This window comes from Aquila chrysaetos, chromosome 22 (assembly GCF_900496995.4).
Source record: "Aquila chrysaetos chrysaetos chromosome 22, bAquChr1.4, whole genome shotgun sequence".
In the NCBI taxonomy this organism is placed as follows: domain Eukaryota; kingdom Metazoa; phylum Chordata; class Aves; order Accipitriformes; family Accipitridae; genus Aquila; species Aquila chrysaetos.
In genome coordinates, this window is record NC_044025.1 from 14,552,264 (window position 1) to 14,571,237 (window position 18,974).

General features: G+C 47.7%; 1 protein-coding gene across 3 annotated transcripts in view; it reads right to left on the bottom strand.

The window, feature by feature from the left end:
* GRIA1 (glutamate ionotropic receptor AMPA type subunit 1) overlaps window positions 1–16,564 on the bottom strand; it is a 129,837-nt gene extending 113,273 nt beyond the window's left edge. The window contains exons 1-2 of one of the 3 annotated variants that reach the window (XR_003921060.1): window positions 16,238–16,564; window positions 13,946–14,083 (exon numbers count right to left, since the gene is read on the bottom strand). Coding sequence is in view for 2 of the 3 variants with exons in the window: in XM_029998050.2 (XP_029853910.1) it covers window positions 13,946–14,083; window positions 16,238–16,319 (220 nt within the window). In the remaining variant the exon portion in view is untranslated. The remainder of the gene's footprint in view (window positions 1–13,945; window positions 14,084–16,237) is intronic. The other 2 variants (XM_029998050.2, XM_029998051.2) reach the window with 2 other exon arrangements.
* Window positions 16,565–18,974: the final 2,410 nt, after the last annotated feature.

Below are 18,974 nucleotides of genomic sequence, written 5' to 3' on the forward strand. Positions count from 1 at the left end.
ATTTCTTAGTGTATTCCTTGCACATTTTCTACCTCTCAATTATTGAGAAAAAGAAGCCATTAGAGCTCCTCAGTCATCTGAGCTTGGCAGGAGATTCCTCTGACAAACCAGAAAACAAGGTGTAAGACCGATGCATGACCCTGAGGCAAGATCTCTCTCTGGGAGAGATGAGGATCAGGGAAAGGGGATCAGCTCCCACACAAAGTATCCCAGAGCACCGTGCCAAACCAAGCCAGAGAGGAGGACCCGCGTGCAACAACACAAGCTCTTCACCCTTCACCACAGCACAGCCAGGCTGGGAGCACCCAACACTGTCCTTTCCCCTTGTCCACCCAAAGCATAATGGAGTCAGGAATAGCCAGAGATGAGGTGAGCGCTCCCAGCTCACCCATGCATGGGCAGGAGGAAAGTGGACCATGGGAGCAATCCTGGTTTAGCTACCGTTAGAGCCTGTTCTACAGCAGACAGAAGCATCACCACAGAACAGAAGAGCAGAAACACACACCTTCCTTGAAAAAAAAAAAAAAAAAATCATTGTGCTATAATACTGCTTTTGGCTTCTTCTTTCATGAAAAAAAATGGTTTGGGTAAAATAAAAATAAAAATACATTAATCCTATTTGTGCTGTGCTCAAAACAGACAAACAGGGACACTTAGCATCCCTTAGAACACACTACATCATATGTTCCTGGAGGAATCAGTAAACAAAGAAATGCCTTTAAAGATCTGATATTTGGTACTTACAGGCCTAAGCTAACAATCAGGACGCCAAATATTCGGTAAACAAATATAATGGTGAAACACTGCTGTGAGAGCCTACTAAACTCATGACAAGAGGCAGATGCAACAGGTGAACAGCAGAAACCACGACAGCCGTGAGATGGTCATGACATCTTAAGCACGGGGCTTGAAACGGTTACAGGCACAGACAGGAGCAGAACAGCCAAGAGGAAAACCCTGCTGCAGGGAAGGGAAGAACGAGCAAAAATCAGGGTGGAGCACAGCGTTGCTGGGCAAAATCTGCAGGAAAGGTAAAGACAGCAGCGACGGGATCACAGTCTACAAAATCTCTTCGAGCGCCTTTGGATCAAGCGAACCTTCTTTAGAAAGAGCTTGATCCGCAATCCAGGAAACAGATAGTGCCGAACCAAGTATGTGTAGCCCTGATTTCCCTTCACACTGAAAAGATGTTTAAAAAACAAACCAAAATTAAGACAAATGCTGGCTTTGCTTGGAGTAATTCATGAGTCCAAATTAAAGGAAGAAAGGCTAAACCACATCAATCAACTAAACATGAAAACTGAGAAAAATAGGTGCAGAGGGTCACAGTGCCCCTTATCACCTGGGGACACCCCCCACGCACCAGCGCATCTGCCCATCTCTCCTCCTGACTCTGACAGCAGATTCCCTTGAAGGACGTCGGGAGCCCGGGATTTTAAGCAGCCAGGACATAACAGCAGCCAAAATCACTGGTGTGAGCTCATAGCTGCTGCAAGGAGCATAATTAACATGGGCTTTCAGCACCCCACTGCTCTTTATAGCAAAGGAGGGTTGGATTTGGAGTGCCCACATCAGACCGCTCAACACCTGCACAGGAGACCCCGCGGGACCCTCGCCTGGACCCTCGCCCAGTGCATCGGGCAAAAGGACAGGGAAGCACCCTTTGGCAGAGCTGTTTTGACTGCAGGTCTCTGGGTGCAGGGACTTGTTTGGGGCTCCAGCGTGGCCCCACAGCCCCCTTCCCGCTGTGTAACTCCACACTTTGGGGGAGCAAACGGGCTGATGTGGCAAAGGAAGCGGTGCTGTGCTGAAACAGCATGAAATCCAGGCCAGGCAGCAGCAGGTGCTTATTGTGGGTGCGATATTTTGTGTGGCAGACTTAACCTGCCTGGAGTTGCCTATATGGGGCTGGAATAGCCTCTTAACATTCCCTGCATCAGTATTTTGGGCACAGAGAGAGAGAAGCAAAGGACCCTCATTTCTTTCAAGGAATTTTTCAGAGCAGGGATGCTCTCAAACTTTTCAGAGGAAAGAGTGCATCTGCTGCACACTTCTCTCCCTGTCTGCCCTGGGCAGTGGTACCCACGGACTGCTCTGGCTGCAGCTGGAAAAAAAAGAAATCTTAGTGAGGAAGGAGATTTCTTCCCAGAGGTGGACTCATTACTGGCTTCCAGGTGCCAACTCTTAAAGCAAATTCTTTCAATCTCACAGCATCTTTAAGAAATGATAGATGGCACTGGCTCAGAGGAAACTGTCTGCTCCCTGATAATAAATGAGTTGTTAGCAGACTCCCAGATCCATTTGTGATCCAAAGGGTTTACAGCTGCTTCCCATTTTTGCAATGCCAAAACCACAGAACGCGAAGACAGCAAGGGATGGGAAGGCAGCCTCCCGCGCCTGTCTGCGTGCTGCTCTCCGGTGGCTAAAGGGAGACTGTCAAGTGCAATTTCCTCTTGATGGAGCCTTTTTTTTAATGTAAATTTGTTGTTGTTGAAAGTGAATAATTCACTGCATTGGCTGCAGGCAAGGATAGCTAGGAAAAACCTTGCAAATCTCACCCCTGCACACTACACCTCTGCAGCACTTCTTGCAGTTCTGGCCATGAAACATCCTATAGCATGAGCACCCATAGTCCTACAGCAGTGCACCGCGTTCCTCTGGCTGCAGCCCCCGCACAGCTCGATTAACGCAGACAGCGCTGAGACAAACACACCTTCGCCAAAGGCTCCGCAATCCCACCAGAGAAAGCTGCTGTACCTCAGTCATCTTGACCCCGATTCCCTCCACCCCCAGCCTCTATGACACTGCTCTAGATTTCACTGCACAGCCCTGGGAGCCAAAGGCAATGATTTTTTTTTTTTTTCCTTTGGTTTTTAAAGTTGTTCTGCTCCAGTTGCTAGTTTGGATTCACACTTTTACTCTCCTTCCCAAGACAGGCTTGAAACAGTAAACCTGGATGCACATGGCTATCACACTCCTCTGAGATTGCTGTCAAATGGCAATCAGAACTCGGGACCAGAGCAGGGTGGGATTCAGAGTATCCCCAGGATTTTCAGGTGTGTTTTGATCCAGGGTTTTGGGTCTAATTTGGCTCAGCTGCTAAAGGATGCTACCTGGGAAATGACTTTGGGGGGGGGGGGCAAACAGGTTGGGTTTTTTGGGTTTTTTTCCCCTCAAAAAAGCTTACAAGATTAATTGTTCCAGTGCCATGCAGGCCTTAGCTGTGCTCTTCCCATTAGAGCTAGTGGGGATTGCTCAGTCAAATCCCTGGGCGGTATTTTGAAAATCTGACAGTTCGCATCTGAAGGCATTCCTCCCCTGATGATACCAACTCTATGATCCCCTGGAGCCTACTCCTAGGGAAAGGCAGTATCAGCCAGGAGCATATCGGCAGAAAGAGGGAGAGAGAGATCTGCTTAAAGACAAGACAGCAAAAGCAAACCCAGGCATCGTTGTTAGAGCACTGCAAACACTACTACCAGCAGCGAGCCCATGAAAAGTGAGAAATAGAAGAGGCTAAGAGGATGACAGCATGTCTCGGGACAACAGCAGGCCCTTGCCCTTGCGGGGCCACTGCAGTACTGTACCAAAATACAGAAGGTGAACCTGAGAAGAACAGTTTCTATGCCATGAACATATGTTTTCTTCACTTCTTAGCAACATAGCAGAATAGCACAACTGCAAACTGCCTGTTTGCAATGTGATGCCTGCTTTTATCAAAGCCTTTACAGGCTGCTCGCAGGGAGAGCAGGAAAATGTTTGGTACCGCTGAGGTATCGCTTTCAGCAGAGTATTGAGGAATTAGCAGAAGGACATAATACAGCTGCAGACACTTTGGGGTAGGATTCATCTCACCTACCTCTCAAGGTCTCATGGTAAGCTGTCTAAGCCAAGTTTGTCACCTTGGCTCCCTGTATGACAAGGGAGATAAGCAGGCACCTCTGGAGGGCAACTCCTCCCGTACGAAGATGGGTGTCTAAAACAGTTCAGAAGGATTGCTCACTGGAGAGCTCTCCGCTGATTACAGAGGTAACCTTGATGAGTAGCTTAGACGAGGGCAACTAATCCCTTAGCCAGAGAAGTCAGAGGGGACAAATTCCCTTCTTCATGCTTTGAGGACTTAGGACCTGCTGCTTAAGGACGCTACTAAGGCATGTAAGCAGCAACATGGCATGGGCACCCTGGGTCAAACTTGGCCTTGGTTCTTCCCTACTCTTCCTCTGTCCCTCCACAGACATCTAGCAAAGCAGAACTGACCTGATAAGGATGGAATCCTGTTGCTTTACCTACCTGGCATTTTGCAAAGGAAGGAAAAGTTCAATTAGGGCACAGTGCATCCAGCATTTGTACTGAGAGCACATGTAAGGGCTTCACTTGAGAACAAGCTTTGATAGGCTAAAGCTTCCCAAGCAAAGAGGAGAAGTTTGGGAATGGTCTCTTAACTGACAGCTGCTACCTGAGATGCTGTGCGTTGGTTTTCCCACTTCAGCGTGACTGTTAAGCCTCACTAAAACTGTGACGATGTTTGAATGCGTTTCCTCTTTGACAGAGCAAGCCTGTACCCCAAACTAGTGCTAGTTACTCCAGAACAAGAGGTGATATGGGCTTTTTGGGGAAGGGCTCATCTCTGAAGGTGTGTGGTTGCTCTAGGACCAGGGGTAGAAATGCTGGAGCTATCTCACCTCCTACCTGGGGGCTGCACGGTGAGCTCACTGTCTCCCTAATTATTAGCACATAAACATGGGCACATCTGGGAACATGAAGAGCTGGTTTTCTAGTCAGCGGGTGACTGAGAATGGGTGACCTTGTGCAAGCCTCAGGACCATGTGGGGCTCATTGGTTTCAGGAGAGGTGTTGGTATGTGCTCCCACTGAGGTCTCTGCTGAGTCTGGCACGTGAGGCTGCTAAGGTGGAGGATGTTACGATGTAGATAACTCAATGTTAGAAATCTGCCTGACTTCATCCCCACATTTCTTATGGGTTCTCAAACAAGTGATGACTTTTAACGCCTGTCAGCCTAGGCTAATCCAGGTCCCAGCCTCCAGCAACGCTCCGCTCTCCCCAAGGCCTCTGCCTTTGCTGTCCCCACAGGGAAGGAGCACGGGGACTCCCAGATTACCATCCCCACACCTCAAAGCTGCAGACAGTGGGTTTTGGTTGGCACAGCTGTAACAAGCTGAGCAGAAAACACCCCAGAACCAGGATAGGCTGGAAGACTGAATTAATTCTGATTAAATCTGTGAAGTGCACTCAGCTCTGCCTTTGCTCAGGACGGGCTAGGGACAGCTGCTGTGCCCGACTGTTTTTCTGGGACAGTGAACTGGAAACGGCATCGCTGCATGGGCTGCACCGCAGCTCGCTTCCTCGTCCTTGCCTGCAACAACAACGTCCCCTCAGCCCCTTCCCCCACTGCAGCCGTATGTGGTTTGGCTTTCTATTACTTCCTTTTGGTAGTTCATTAAAGACATTAATCACCTTCTGCACAAAGACATTTCTCCTGAACTCCCTGCAGGCCAGGCCTCTTTCTCAGCTGTAGCTCCACTGGCCGCTTCAGCCCTTTGCCGACGGCCCAGACCTGCCCCCGTTTCCCCGCTGATCTGGGTCCCTGCTAGACACCCATCGGGTGGTCACCCTCAAGCCTCCCCTGCCACACGTGCTCCAAAAAGAGCCTCCTTTCCAGCTAACCTTCACCCCACCACAGTCTACATCTCAGCATTCGCTGTCTCCCTTTTCCCCGGGCAAACGGTCCCATCTCAGGACCGACACACAGCCACCCGCTCACGTGCATCATGCAACAAGCCGTATATAAATGGTACGCGCTCATCATGCGATAAGGATACGAGGCATTCTGCTGCACAAGGCTGACTGAGGGCAAAGGGCAGTGGCATGCTGAGACTGTCGCAGCAGCAAGAGGGCTGCAGGCTGTTAAACACGCTGGCAGTTTGCAATAACTACTCCGCAGGCGGGGGATTCCCTGCCCTAAGCACCGAGGTTTGGCTCTGCAGCAGTTGCAGCAAGGAAGAGGGACGTGAGGAGAAAGCCGAGCGACGGTGCTGGCCAGATGGGAGACACCAGCAGGCTCCAGCTCGTATTTGGGCAGGAGACCGAGCCTCAGAACGCAAAACCTCCCCTGGCTTAGCTAAGGGCTGGAAAGAGACAAAGGAAAACTCCAGCTATGGCACGTCCACAGTCCCTCTAGAGCTGCTGCCTGTTCCCTGCCCCATGCCAGCTCCAAGTGCTGCTCCTGACCCAGCGTTTCTCCATGCTCCGTGTGCTCTCTGTTGGACTTTGCTCACCCACACCCTCCCCGTGAGCTCCCATGCTTGCTGCTAATTTTTTCGGCTCTCACCTGCCAGAATAGCTACACCGTCCTCCTTCTCGTGGATGGTGCTGAACGGGGTGTGGGTGCTGCGTGGAGGGAAAGCTAACAAGGCTCAGGGCACTCAGGGGATATTGGCAGGCCAGCGGGAGAAAAACCGCATCTGAACCAGTGTAGTCACTGATGTCCTTTGCTCGTGGAAGCTTACCGCTAGCAAAGATCAAAGCAAAGTGTTTGGGAGGGCAGGGAGTTGAGAAATAGCCTTCCCTTTCTTGTGAGATGCTTCGACGCTGCATCCAGGTTACCTACAGCAGCTTCTGTATCTCTCCCTCCGACCCTCCAGCCCTCAATCTTTCATCTCCCTCCCACTTCATCTCCATTAGCATAGTTACAGGACTTCGCTTATTAAATCAAAGCCAAGACTCCTATAGCATATAGAGAGATGCAGACACATATGCTATATCCACACAAGAATCCTGCCATCAGTTGTATGTTACATCTCAGCCTTAGACATCAGTTGTTTTCTTTTGCACTCCTCCACCCTGTCAAAAACAAATGAAGTCAAAAAATGAAAAGACCCTCTTGAAGAAGTCAAAATATGGCAATTTGTAGCTGTTACTCGCCTCTTCATTGCCTCTCACTGCTATTTCCTCAGGGGATCAATCAGTCCTGCAATGCATAAGCACGTCTCGTCCCGAACTGCAACCCTGGACGAGTTGACAAGGGTGTGGTTTGTAGAAAATCGAGAGAAAAACTGATATACATTAATAAAAAGAATCAATGTTGCTGGGGTTATTTTTGTCCTTTGGTATTGTGGTGGGCTTTTTTTTTTTAAGAATGCCCCAGAGGGAACAAGTGGGTCTGGCTGCTAAAGGGCAGCATGAGAAAATCAACTAGAGTCTCGTTACAATGTAAGCTAATGAGCGATCAGTTCAGCAGGTGAGCAGGGAACAGTTTCTGCCAGATAGCATGCTGTTATTATTCTAACCATTCAGTATTACTCTGAAATATTTTTTTGCTGGGATTATGGTGGATTGCTAATGGCTCAGTTCGGCCCTTCTTCTGCATCTTGCCTAATATCTGACTTCCTCAGGAGTCCTTGTAACCTCCCAAAGGACATCCCACGCTCTACCAGACGGCACTTTTCACGGGCAAAAACGTTATTCTGTTTCAGTCCTACACAACTAAAAGCAGCGAAGTAAAACCCCATCTCTCTTTGAAGAAATGCAGTTGAAATAAATGCATCTTTGTCTTCAGACTTGTGTTAATACCGCACCCCGGAGAATTTGGATCTGCAGAATATTAAAGTCTCCCTGACTTATTGCCTCTTTAAGGAGCATGTTGATTTTGTGTTTGCTCTGAGCTCCACGTGTTGCTGAAGCTAACCAGGACTGTTTCCATTTCTACTGGCAGAGAGCTGTTGCCTTTGGGGCCCTAACCCTATTAAGGGAAATGTAAACGTATATATCTAAAATTCCCACTAGAGTTTTGGAAAGGAGCAGCGTGCTTCCCCACGCTGCCTTCCTTGCAGCCACATGAAGATTTCCACTCTCACCTTGCGAATATGCCAAAAAATAAAGCTGGTACGTTTCTGGCTTAGTAGGATCCCTATCACATGAAAAGCTTTATTTTTAGAGAAGAAAGGATAAGCTGTGAGTGAAAACTGTGACTGTCACACAATGGACAGGTCTGGCCTCTGCTGCTCACTGTTTCTCAAATCCCTTCTCTGCCTGCTGCAGAGCCCAAATTTTACTTCTTCACTTTCTTTATTGCTTGTCACCAATGAGTATTTGGGATCCTTTCCAGATGAGCAGATAGATTTGCAGGTGTGAAATTCCCCTTATTCCTCCTCTGATTTTTCCTAATTGCGTCATATCAGCTTTTCTCCCCAGGCACCACTCCCACAGCCCAGGATAAAAATGAAATACATAAAAATAGTCATGCAAAGAGTAAGTGCCCCCATGCCCTTTGGAGAGAAATGGACACACAAGACCGGGGGAAACCCGTTCCTGATGCCTGACGTGCACTGCCAGCCTCTTGGCAGGGCTGCCTTCGCCGAATGGCAGTGGAGCCCCACCAGTGTCCCTCCTGATGATATTGGCCCACCATCACCCAAGGCTCTCTGTGTCCAGATCCGTGAAGGCAGACGGACAACCTGCCCTGTCCTGGCAGCCATAGCTGAGGAAATGGCTCAGCACTCGTATTTTAAATGCTTTTCTTTCTTGGGGAAAGCATATGGGAAAAGCTCCCTCCTTCTGCAGCGGCGGCTGTGACTGCCGAGCACCCGGTGCTCCCCCCTGTCCCCCTGCAGAGACCTTGGACACAGGAGGCTGGAGTCACCCCCAGGACCACTTCCTCCCAGTTTGGCAGGATTTCACCCATCAGCACCCTCCTTAGGGCTGGACCTGACTCTGTAAGGTGCTGGCATCTCACTAAACAAACGTGCACTTCCTAGAAAGCTACAGCCCTTCCCTGCCAGAAATTGAGCATCCTTAACCTCAGTTTGATCTAATGTGAATTGATGCTCTATGATTCATCTGCCTGCATCACATCTTTTCCTATTACAAAATCTAAGGAGATGTATTTCCTTGTAGTACCTATGGTGTGTTGATCAGACTGCATCTGATCATTAAATCCATGTTTCTGTTGGTTTAACTCACATTAAATAGTCGTAGCTAGCATCCTGAGCTCTGCAGGGAAAAAAAAATCCCAAAGCATTTACATGAGATTTCTGACACTGTGAAAATAAAAACAAGTCTACCAACACCACAACAATTACATACTATTACAGGGCTGGGCTTATTTAGACTGTGGAAGTTTAATTATAAAAATTGCTTTTTAATTGATTGCTGCTGGAATAATTACAGCAACACCTTTCCAAGAAATGGCGACCATCATATGTTTGTCAACAAAGAAGCTTCCTTTAAATTCAACATGCAATAATTGTTTAATTAAGCCAAATTTAGATCCTCGTTTGAGAACATTCAAATGTGTGCCTATTCCTTCCTGTCTCTGAGAGGTAATTTAAGAGATAAAAAGTAATCTCCAGAAATACTCTATCTATATACGTAAGTATCCAAGAAAAAGAAGAAAAAGAAATACTTCATTTCATAGCTGATCTGGATCTAAGCTTGCTGCTATTGATAAGAACATAAGCACAGAGTGAGTGATCGCTACAAATCCCTCTCTAATTGGTGCTGGGAGGCCTTCATAAAATATGAACAGACTCCAAACTACGTGTTCATTTTCTAATATGCAGAACTGATTCAACTGTTGATATGCTAGCAGCACCCACAGCCAGTACTCAGTATGAGGACCCCACAGTAACTGTAGCTGTGCATACATGGAAGGAGAAGGATAAATAATTCATTGTTTTTCAGCCTCTTTCCAACACCTAAGCATGCAAAAGCTGATGGCTGCAGCAGCAAAGCTACAGGGCTCAGTGATGAACAGAGGTTTTTTTAGTCGCTGGTCATCCCTGCAAAGCGGCCTGAGTTTTGCAGGGACACATTTACCAAGCTGGTGACTCACCTTCCGCGAGTCCCTCTCAACAGGGCATGTCTCCCAGGTCACTGCCGGGGAAGTTTGTCACGGAGCCATCATCTTCCCCGGGTACCCAGAGCAACCACCACCGTCTGCCTGATGCTGCCGGGGCTCACCTGGGGACTCCAGCCAGAGGCTGAAAGCAGGAGTCTCTGCACCACAAATTAAATAAAGCTATGGAGCTGTGGCTGAAACGACTCGTATTCCCCAAGGAGCTGGGCTGTGCACAGGATGGAGATGTGCATTACATGTGCACGAATGGAAGCCGAGATGAAGAGTAAGAGAAAACTATTCTCAGCACTGGTTGCCTCAAGTAAGCAACATCTCATCTCTTTGCTGCCAACAGGACACGGTGCTTGTGCCCACCGCGGACCTCCCAGGGGTAGGAATTTGCAGCTCTCTCCTAAGCTTCAGACCTCCTGCATCCTTGCAACTGGCAGAGAGCACCCCTCTTCCTGCACCTCTTGGCTCTGACCTGCAGCATCAACTCTGCCGTGTCAGGTCTGCCCCGAGAGCCGTCAGTCACGGCAAAACCCAGTAAGGCAGAGTTTTCTAGCGACTGTGTTGAGGCTGTAAAGCTTTTTTCCAAACATGGCTGAAGACAGAACCTGTGAACATGTCTTTAAAGCTGATCAGAAGGGGTTTGCTCTGCTACGTCACTAGGCAAACCTTTCAGCTACGCCACACCAACATTTTACCCTTTATAGTCACCTTGCGCTGCTATATACTTCTGCTAAAGGAAGGACTCTAAATTGACCTTCCCTCTAAACAATTGCCTTGGCCTTTGAAGAAACGGCACAAAAGTATAAACTCTCCTAACCTTTAGTTAAGAACACTCAAAGCGGCAGGTGTGTATTTTCATACCGGTAAGCCACACCACGCACCCAGCTGCACACACAGAGCCTGTTCATTACCTTCTATTCTGTGGGATGGAATGAATTCAGAAAGATATTTCAGTTATTGAAATGTGCCCATGTTTCAGTGATGCAACAACACTAGCATCAACCACACACATAAAATATGAGGTTACCGCACTTTGTATCTACTACCTATTTTTGCTTTCTTAATGGTTATGGTTTGCTTAAAATCATACTCTACTGATGTGTTATGCACAGGGACCACAGGATCCATAGATCAACGTTGCCCCACACAATCACTGCGTAACGATAAAAAGTCCACAACTGGAAGCATCAGAAACGCTAAAGTTATTGCCGGGCTGTCACAGCGACAGCCCAGCGACAACAGCAGCCTCCTGATATTTTACAGATTTATCACTTTCATGGGTATTATTGTTACCAATTTATGATCATCACTAGCACATCATTAACAGCTCCCTATCACTGTCACCTGCGCACAGATGGGTGCATCTCATACTGTAAATTCACCCACTGTCACACCAAAGCTTGCTCATCCTAACTGGTAAGCAGAGATATGTCAGGCAGAGGTAGACAGTGTCACAGTTGATGCTGAGATACATTTTGCATACGATCTACTTAGACAGGGTGCTGTCATTTTGCTGCAGTTCATCCCGCCACTTCATCATCCCCCTGCAAGCTGCCCAACAAGGTTTTTTGCTTCTGCCGTCACCACTGATTCTTAATATATATTCTGTATTTTGAATGATGCTGCTTCAGGCACTTGCCATAAGGACTACATCTAGCACACGAGGCCGGATCCTAGCACGAGGCAGGACTTGCCAGGGGGCTGGGACCTACTAGTCTTCCTCAGATGTCCTACTGGAGACCCTGATAGGGGCAGCACCAGGTTTCCAGGGTCCAAATAACCTTGACTTAACCATCAGAGAAACAGGTAATGCCAATGACAAGGAAACGCTGTGTTCTCTATCTCCATGGGAACAAAACCTGGTACTTTTAACTGGTAGCATGGCCAGTCTTTTCTCAGAAGATAAGGACCACTGCGTAGGCGGGGTTTTTATTCACTGTAAATAACAGATCTTTCTCCTGATATCTGGTCTTGGCAACCAGGAAGGGAATTTGCTGGAAGATGAGGAAGGAGATAATACCTGGCAAAAGTTTCACTCCAGCCCCAGAGTACTAAAACCAGGTCTCCTAACAGCCTGGGTTTTTGGGGTAGGGTGTTTTTTTTTTTCCCCTAGGGTACATGGAATAACACCTTCTTTTGTACTTACAAAACAAATGCTGCCTTCCATAGACAGGAAGAACTCAGGAATTTTTTAATTGTAAGAAAAGAAAAATGAGGACAAGTGAAGTTGGACTGTGCGGAGTGCTCTGCCGGGCTGATCTAGGACAATGTGCCCTACATAGAGCTCAAATATAACATCCTTTGGGAGGTTGTCTTGCTTCCATTCAGCTTTTGTGAGACCACCCCCGCCCCCGTGGTACTAATGACAGATTTCTGAAGCATAACTAGTATCGTGGTCTTGCTATCAACATTAATGCTGTAAACAAAACCATTAGTGGCAGGCGTAGAGAGGGAGGGAAAACTACGTGCAGATGGAGAATTTATTCTAGCGATATTATTGCAGCTCCTGCTTTCTTGTGCTATCAGCACTGAAATAGCTCATCCCCAGCCACAGTCAGCAACTCTACCCCAGGTGGGCGATGCTTTCCCTTGATAGGTACAAGGTCTGCCTTTTTTCTTCTATTTGTCTCGTTTTCCTGCCAAGGAAGTGCCACTGGATTGAGCTCAAATAGTTGCTCTTCCTTGATGGAAACCTTGTAGTTGGCAAACAGAAAATCTTTAGATGTATCATTAGACACTCCAAAGAAAGCGTGGCCAAATTATTACCTCTCTCTCCTATGTCATACTGCCGAGGAAATTCCTGCAATCTGGTATTTGCAAACCCTCCAACAGAAAAAAATCACAACTTTTTTTTTTTTTTTTTTTTTTTTCTCTTCAGAGAGCCTTATTAATTCTCCTCTTGTACATTCCTGGTTCTTTTTGCAGGAAAGCATTTTTCTCTCCTGTGTATTTCTTAGCAGAGAGAACAGTTTGTGTCCACCTCTACCCCACTCTCCACATGACTAAACTGCAGAGAGGATGTTTCAGTGAATCACAAGGATACTACGGACGTGAGCCAACAACAATCCAACAGGCTCTACAAAGGGAAGGGTTCCTCCAGTCCCTCCTGACAGTCCTCACACACACACACAGGCTCAGAGAGTGAAAGCACTGTCTGACACCAGGTCGAACCGAGAAATTTTTTGTGTATCGCATGCCTGCAGTGCGAGCCCCTCGTGCACAGCACCATGCTGCTCGCTGCAAGGGAAGCAAATGCTGCAACAGCCCCTAATGCAACTGTAGAACTGTGTTATGGGTTTTGTTTTCCTCTGGTTCGCTCCCTCCTGGTCTTACTTGTTGCTGCTAATCTTGGCATTACCTGGCGAGCCAGTTTTTTCTTTTCCCACCTATATCATATAACAAGAACAGCACAGCTAAAGTGCTGTGCTTTAGCAGGGTGCAGATACACCCAAGGGTCGACTCTGCAGTGCGAATTCAGTTCTTAATACTTGTTTTTAGAGCCAATAATTTCACTCGTTCTTGAAACTAGAACTGTCTTACCTCTGTCATTATTAGGCATGCCCCTTATTGTGGATCTGGACTCCACTTGCACCAAGCTGCTGTTTTCTGCTAGGTCTTTCTTAAATTACAAGGACAGATGGCTAAACTGGGGCTGAAGAAGTTGTTCACACTGAACAGAGACTTCTGTGCACCCCGTGGGTGGAAAGGGGTGTCTTTGTTGTACTATAGTAAATATAGAAAATGGGCTATAGGAAATATGGCAATGAAACCTGAACATAGTGAGTCGGGCAGAGAAACAAGAGGAAATGAATTGTTGGGGGGTTTGTACCACTTTGGAAGCAATGAAAGAGAAAACGCAAAACATGCTGAATAACTGCAGCACTACCTCATCCCTATGTCTTAGCACAAACCAAAATGATTCAGAAATCCTTCGCCCGAGTGGTTGGGGTTTTCTTGCACAGACCCTAAAGGTGAGTTGCACATTTGGAGCAAGATGTCCCATATTTCAGACAGAAAAAAACCCCAGTCAGGAATAAATGAATCAAAGTAAGAGAAACCACGGCAAACGCCGCTACTTACAGGTGTATGTCATTTCAAAGCTGTCGCTAATGTTCACAATGTCGATCTGGGGAAGGAGCTTAGGGGGTTCCGTGAGCTGCGACAACGCAAACCTAAAAGCTGCATGTTCCTGGGACTGTTGATTAGGAAATAACCCCCCTGGGGAAAAAAACAGAACGACAAGAAGAAACATCTTAAGCACACCCATATTAGCAATCTCTTCAGTCCAAAACATTCGTGTGAGCAGAAGCTACAGCTCCCCAGCCCAGAGAGTGCCTGTACACTCGGAAACCCTCCAGCATACAAGACCCTGGGGGGTTCATGCCCACTGTGGACAGGCTGGGAGCAGAAAACCTTTCCAGCCCGTGCATTATGTAATGCCGGGATCACATACCGGAGCCCTGAAGCATCCCTGGGTCTGGCAACCTGCGGGTCGGGATGAACCACGGGGTTTGGCTCAACCTCCTCACCCCCCATAACTTTAAGACAGAGAAATGGAAGCGCTGTCAATGTTACCTTCATAAAGGAGGAATGAGAGTCTCTCTTCCTCCTCCTCTCGCTTGTAATTAGGCTCAGTTTAAATCCTGCTAAGAGGAATGGTTTGCTCCAGAAGGGGTGCAGGGGTTCCCCACACACTATGGGATGCTGGGGTATGGGGCAGACTGGCTGAGCCTGGCTCGACAGGCGCAGCGTTGGGTGGATAGGGACAGGGCTGCGAGAGCCAGAGCGATGTGGGAACCATGGCCAAACAACTGCTGCTACTAGAAGTTTGCTGCATGGAAAAATCCTAAATTTAACAGGTGACAGCGGCCAAACTCAAAGAGGGCAGGAAATCAAAAGCCTGACCCTCAAAGGCATCGATCTGAGAAGAAGTACAGACAAGCCCAGAAGCACAGGATGATAAAAATAGGATAGGAACTGGGACCAGGCTGGACCTAGGTTCAGAGCCTTTCTCCCCCCGTGGACCTGGAACTAAGTGCTGCGATAACCCGGCCCTAGGAAAAGTTTCCTGCTGCTCCCCTAGCAAGAAACTTGGCTTGCGGCAGATCCCTTCACAGCCTCCAGAAAGATGCTATTAAATTCAGACTGTCTTGTAATCTATATACATTTAAACGGAGCACTGTTATTAGGGAAACAAAGCACTTAGCAACAAGGTAGAATTAAAATAAAGAGGCAGAAAGTATCAATGCCCACCCTCCAGGGCAGATGGCTTGGGGAAGAAACAAATGTGCAAGGACCGGCTATCAACGGCACTTTGCACATCTTTAGTATAGAGGGCATCTCCTGGTTGGGTGGAAAGGTCTATTTGTGCACCAACATCCCCCCACCTCCCCCGTTCCTCCCACCCCCCAGCCTAATCATGGGTGTCAGAAGAATAAGATGCTAGTAGCTGAGTTAAGCTATTATATGTGTTTGTTGAAATGCAAAAAATCTGGGATGTTGCACAAATTTGGGGTAAAGGGGAGGCAGAAAGGGAGGGAGACAGGGATGCAGCATCAACAGCAGTAAAAGCACGGATTGTGCAGCTGGACTCAGGCAGGAGTTGCCTGAACTTGGTGGATTAGCAATTGATTGGCATTGTAAAGAGAACGGAGGCGGGAAAAAAACCTCGGCATGCAAGGGAAGAGAATTTGGGGCTAGGTTACAAACCATCATCAATAAAGATCAATGGGAGAGTAATAATAAAGCTGGGGAGGGAGGGAGAGGAGCACTGAGAAGTTGCAGGAAAGGAGAAAGGAATCAAACAGGCACTGCTGGTGCGCAGGGGAAGCAAGTAGCATGAAATGAAAAGAGACTTCAATGCAAAATCCTCCTCCAATAGCTCTGCCCTTATTCTTTAGCAACAACAACAGAGAGCGCCTGTTTGTTACCTCTCGTCCCAGTTACCTACAGATGAGAGCATCCTCACAAAAATGTATAATGCGACCGCTGATTTTGCAAATGCAGCAACGCACAATGGCAGCCCAGGCATTTCTCAGAGCAAGAAACAGATATTTTTTTTCGTGCTTCCTCCATTTCAGAGGCACTTTTCTCCCTCTGTGTTGGTGTGTGTGCAGGCATTTATTTCCAATCTTCCCCTCCCCCAAAGCCAAATTGATAGATCTCTGCTCTTGCAAAGCTGGTACCAAGGCACAAATCCAGTCCTCGCAGTTCACCCCCTCGCTCGCTCTCATACACACACACGTATATACACACACGCATTTTGCCTTTCCGAGCAAACGAACAGGTCAGTTTGCCCCCATCGCCCCCTCTCCACCCCTACCCACTTGCCAGGGAACATCGCTCCCAAACGGCCCCGAGACCTGCACTCACCTATCTGGATATTGTTGGGGAAATTGGCCCCTAACACCGCCCCTAGGAAACTGGTGCAGAAGAAGGCAAAAATGTGCTGCATATTCCCTTTTGCATTGGCGAAAAAGAAGCCCAGTTCCAAGCATAGATTTGATTTTTCCCCCGCTCTGCTCTCTTTAGCTGCCTCTCTCGCCTCCCCTCCGCTGCGCCTTCAGGGTTGCGCGTCTCCCTCGCTCGGAATCCAGCGCTGAGACTGCTGCTTCGCACCGCCTGGCAGCAGGATTAACTGAGCCCCGTGAGAAAGAAAGAGAGAGCCCGCTCCTCATCCACATCCCTCCCCCGCCACACACACCACGCACACGCACACACCCGGCGCTTCCACCCAGCTCGTTCCCCTTCTCCCAGTCGGGGCTCAACAGCCTCCTCCTCCTCCTCCTCCTCCTCGCCCCGGCTATTCCCCCCGGGGGTCCTGGCTGGGGGCTCTAAGGGCAATTCCCACCTACCCCTAAATTCCCGGCTTTCCCCCTCAACTTCTCTTGGCAGGAGCTAGAAGGAACCTGCGAATCAGTAGGTGGCAAACTCCTCTAGAGAAAGGGCTTAAACCCCTCTGCCTCTGATCCATCGCTTCCCAACCCGGGCTCTCACCCCTGGGTCCAGGAGTTGAACAGATCAGTCTCTACAGCCTGGCTCATTAGGATAACAAAGAGGGTCGTATCCTGCAAAAGCGCCTTGGAAGGGAGGATTTCAGAGGAACAGACAAGAGATCCCGAAGGATGAAAAAAGGAACCCCCCCACCATCACCTTTCTCGTTGATTTTTCCTGCCCAGTGTTAATCTATGAGGCATTTCACCCCTGTGCTTGATGTGGAAGAATCTGTGCTCACCAGCACCATCAGATAGGGCAGGCTTCTGAAATTAGGCGGCTATTTTAGCCTGGATCATTATAGGAGCTGCTTTGTAGCAGTTCTAGTGAGATTGGAGCTTATTTGACCATAAGCAGCTTTGCTCAAAAACAAAGGGGGAAAAGAAAATCAATAAAAGTAACAACAGTAAAAAAGAGCTTGGGATTGGGACAACTTGGGATTTAGAAATATTTGAGGAAGAACTGGTGGGAACACAGAGCCATAGCCATCTCAGAAAGGAGACAAAATTCACCCATTCCCCTCTGAAACACATAAAGTTCCAAACCAAACTTGGGGCCTCTTGCACCAGAACCTGAATATCCATGTCCAAGCAGAGAGATTCTGTCCTTACCATTTGCAGCCTTAATACACACACAGGGTAAAGAGCAGAGAGGAAACAGAAAAAAGGATGGTTTTGGCAGTTAGAAGTAGGACTCAGATGCCCCATGTCCTGGTTTGGTGTAGGGTGCCTTACCCTGGTCCCCACTCTCCATCTCCAAAAGCACGCGGTTAAATTGGAAGAGCATCAAAGAGTGGTGACCGATGTTCAAAGGTTGGGAATTGCTCCTGCATAAGGAACAGCTGGACAAACCAGAACTCTGCAGAGTGGGATAACCAAAATGGGATGTGACCAAAGCCTACAAAATCTGCAGTAGCACAGAGACTTTCCCTGTTGGCAACAGGGTCCAGCTGTGACATAACTTCATGGTGCAGGGTCAACAAGACTCTCTATATCCTCAAGCCTTTTATGAACAGAATAGTCTTGATAATAGAGGTAGTAGCATTTTTTTGTTGGTGGGTCCTCTACTTCCTCTGAAAGAGATCTACTACAGGTTTGTTTCCCCATACAGCCCTTCCTGCCAGCTGCGACAGAGTCCGTGGGTAGAGCAGCATCATACACGGTCATGCGCTATCTCCGCAGCCAAACGTGACAATGACTGGAAAATGATCTGTTATGTGGCTATGGGCACTGCATAAATGAGAACGGACCATGATCCTTGTACAGGCTTTCATTTCATCTCTGCAAATAAGAGTTTCGGATCTTTAAGCTCTTCCTAGACAATTTTATGGATTTCACTGTGACTTCTGGGATGACAAAATGCTTAAACACCCACATAAATGCCAGAGTAGGTATAGGGTCTCAGCACTGTACTCTAATACTTTGCATCAGAGAGGAGTCACACTGATGCCTGCAACTTTGTGGCCTCTTACAGGGACAGTATGTAGAGTTACACTGCAAAAAGCAGAGCCCAGAAGAATTGCACCTTCCTTATGGCAAGCAATAAAACATCCTTCTACGATGGATTCCTTTTTTCCCCAAACCACCCTTGACCAGGGCAGTGACTCTTGGTCCCAGAGACTGCAGATTCATTAGAGCAATTGTTTGGGCACTCAGGAGTTGGTTACAGGTGGCCAAAGAATGCTCCTACCCTGCCTCACTGCCTGGGTGACCAGCATCCCAGAGTCATATTCAGGCACAACAAATTTACATCTGCTTTTGTTAGGTAGCACCTTCATCAGACTTCCATTTTGCTCCTTGTATAATTTAAGCAATACAGATTTGAGGCTAAAATAACCTGCTGATAGGTTTTATGGGCTCTTGCTTTCCATCCAGAATTTAATAGAAACAGCTGCATTTATAATCTGAAGAAAGGCACTGAAGGATAACCAGCGCAACAGAAAGATGCTAGCACGTGTTCAAAAGTCCCAAACAGCCTATCTGATAATAATAATAGTAGCCATAACAATAAAATATGTAATAGCTCACAGAAAGCTTGCACAGTCGCATTAATTAATAATGCTGCTTTTGTCTATAAACCTCTCAAAGTGCAGGTGGCTTAACAAGGAGAACCTCAC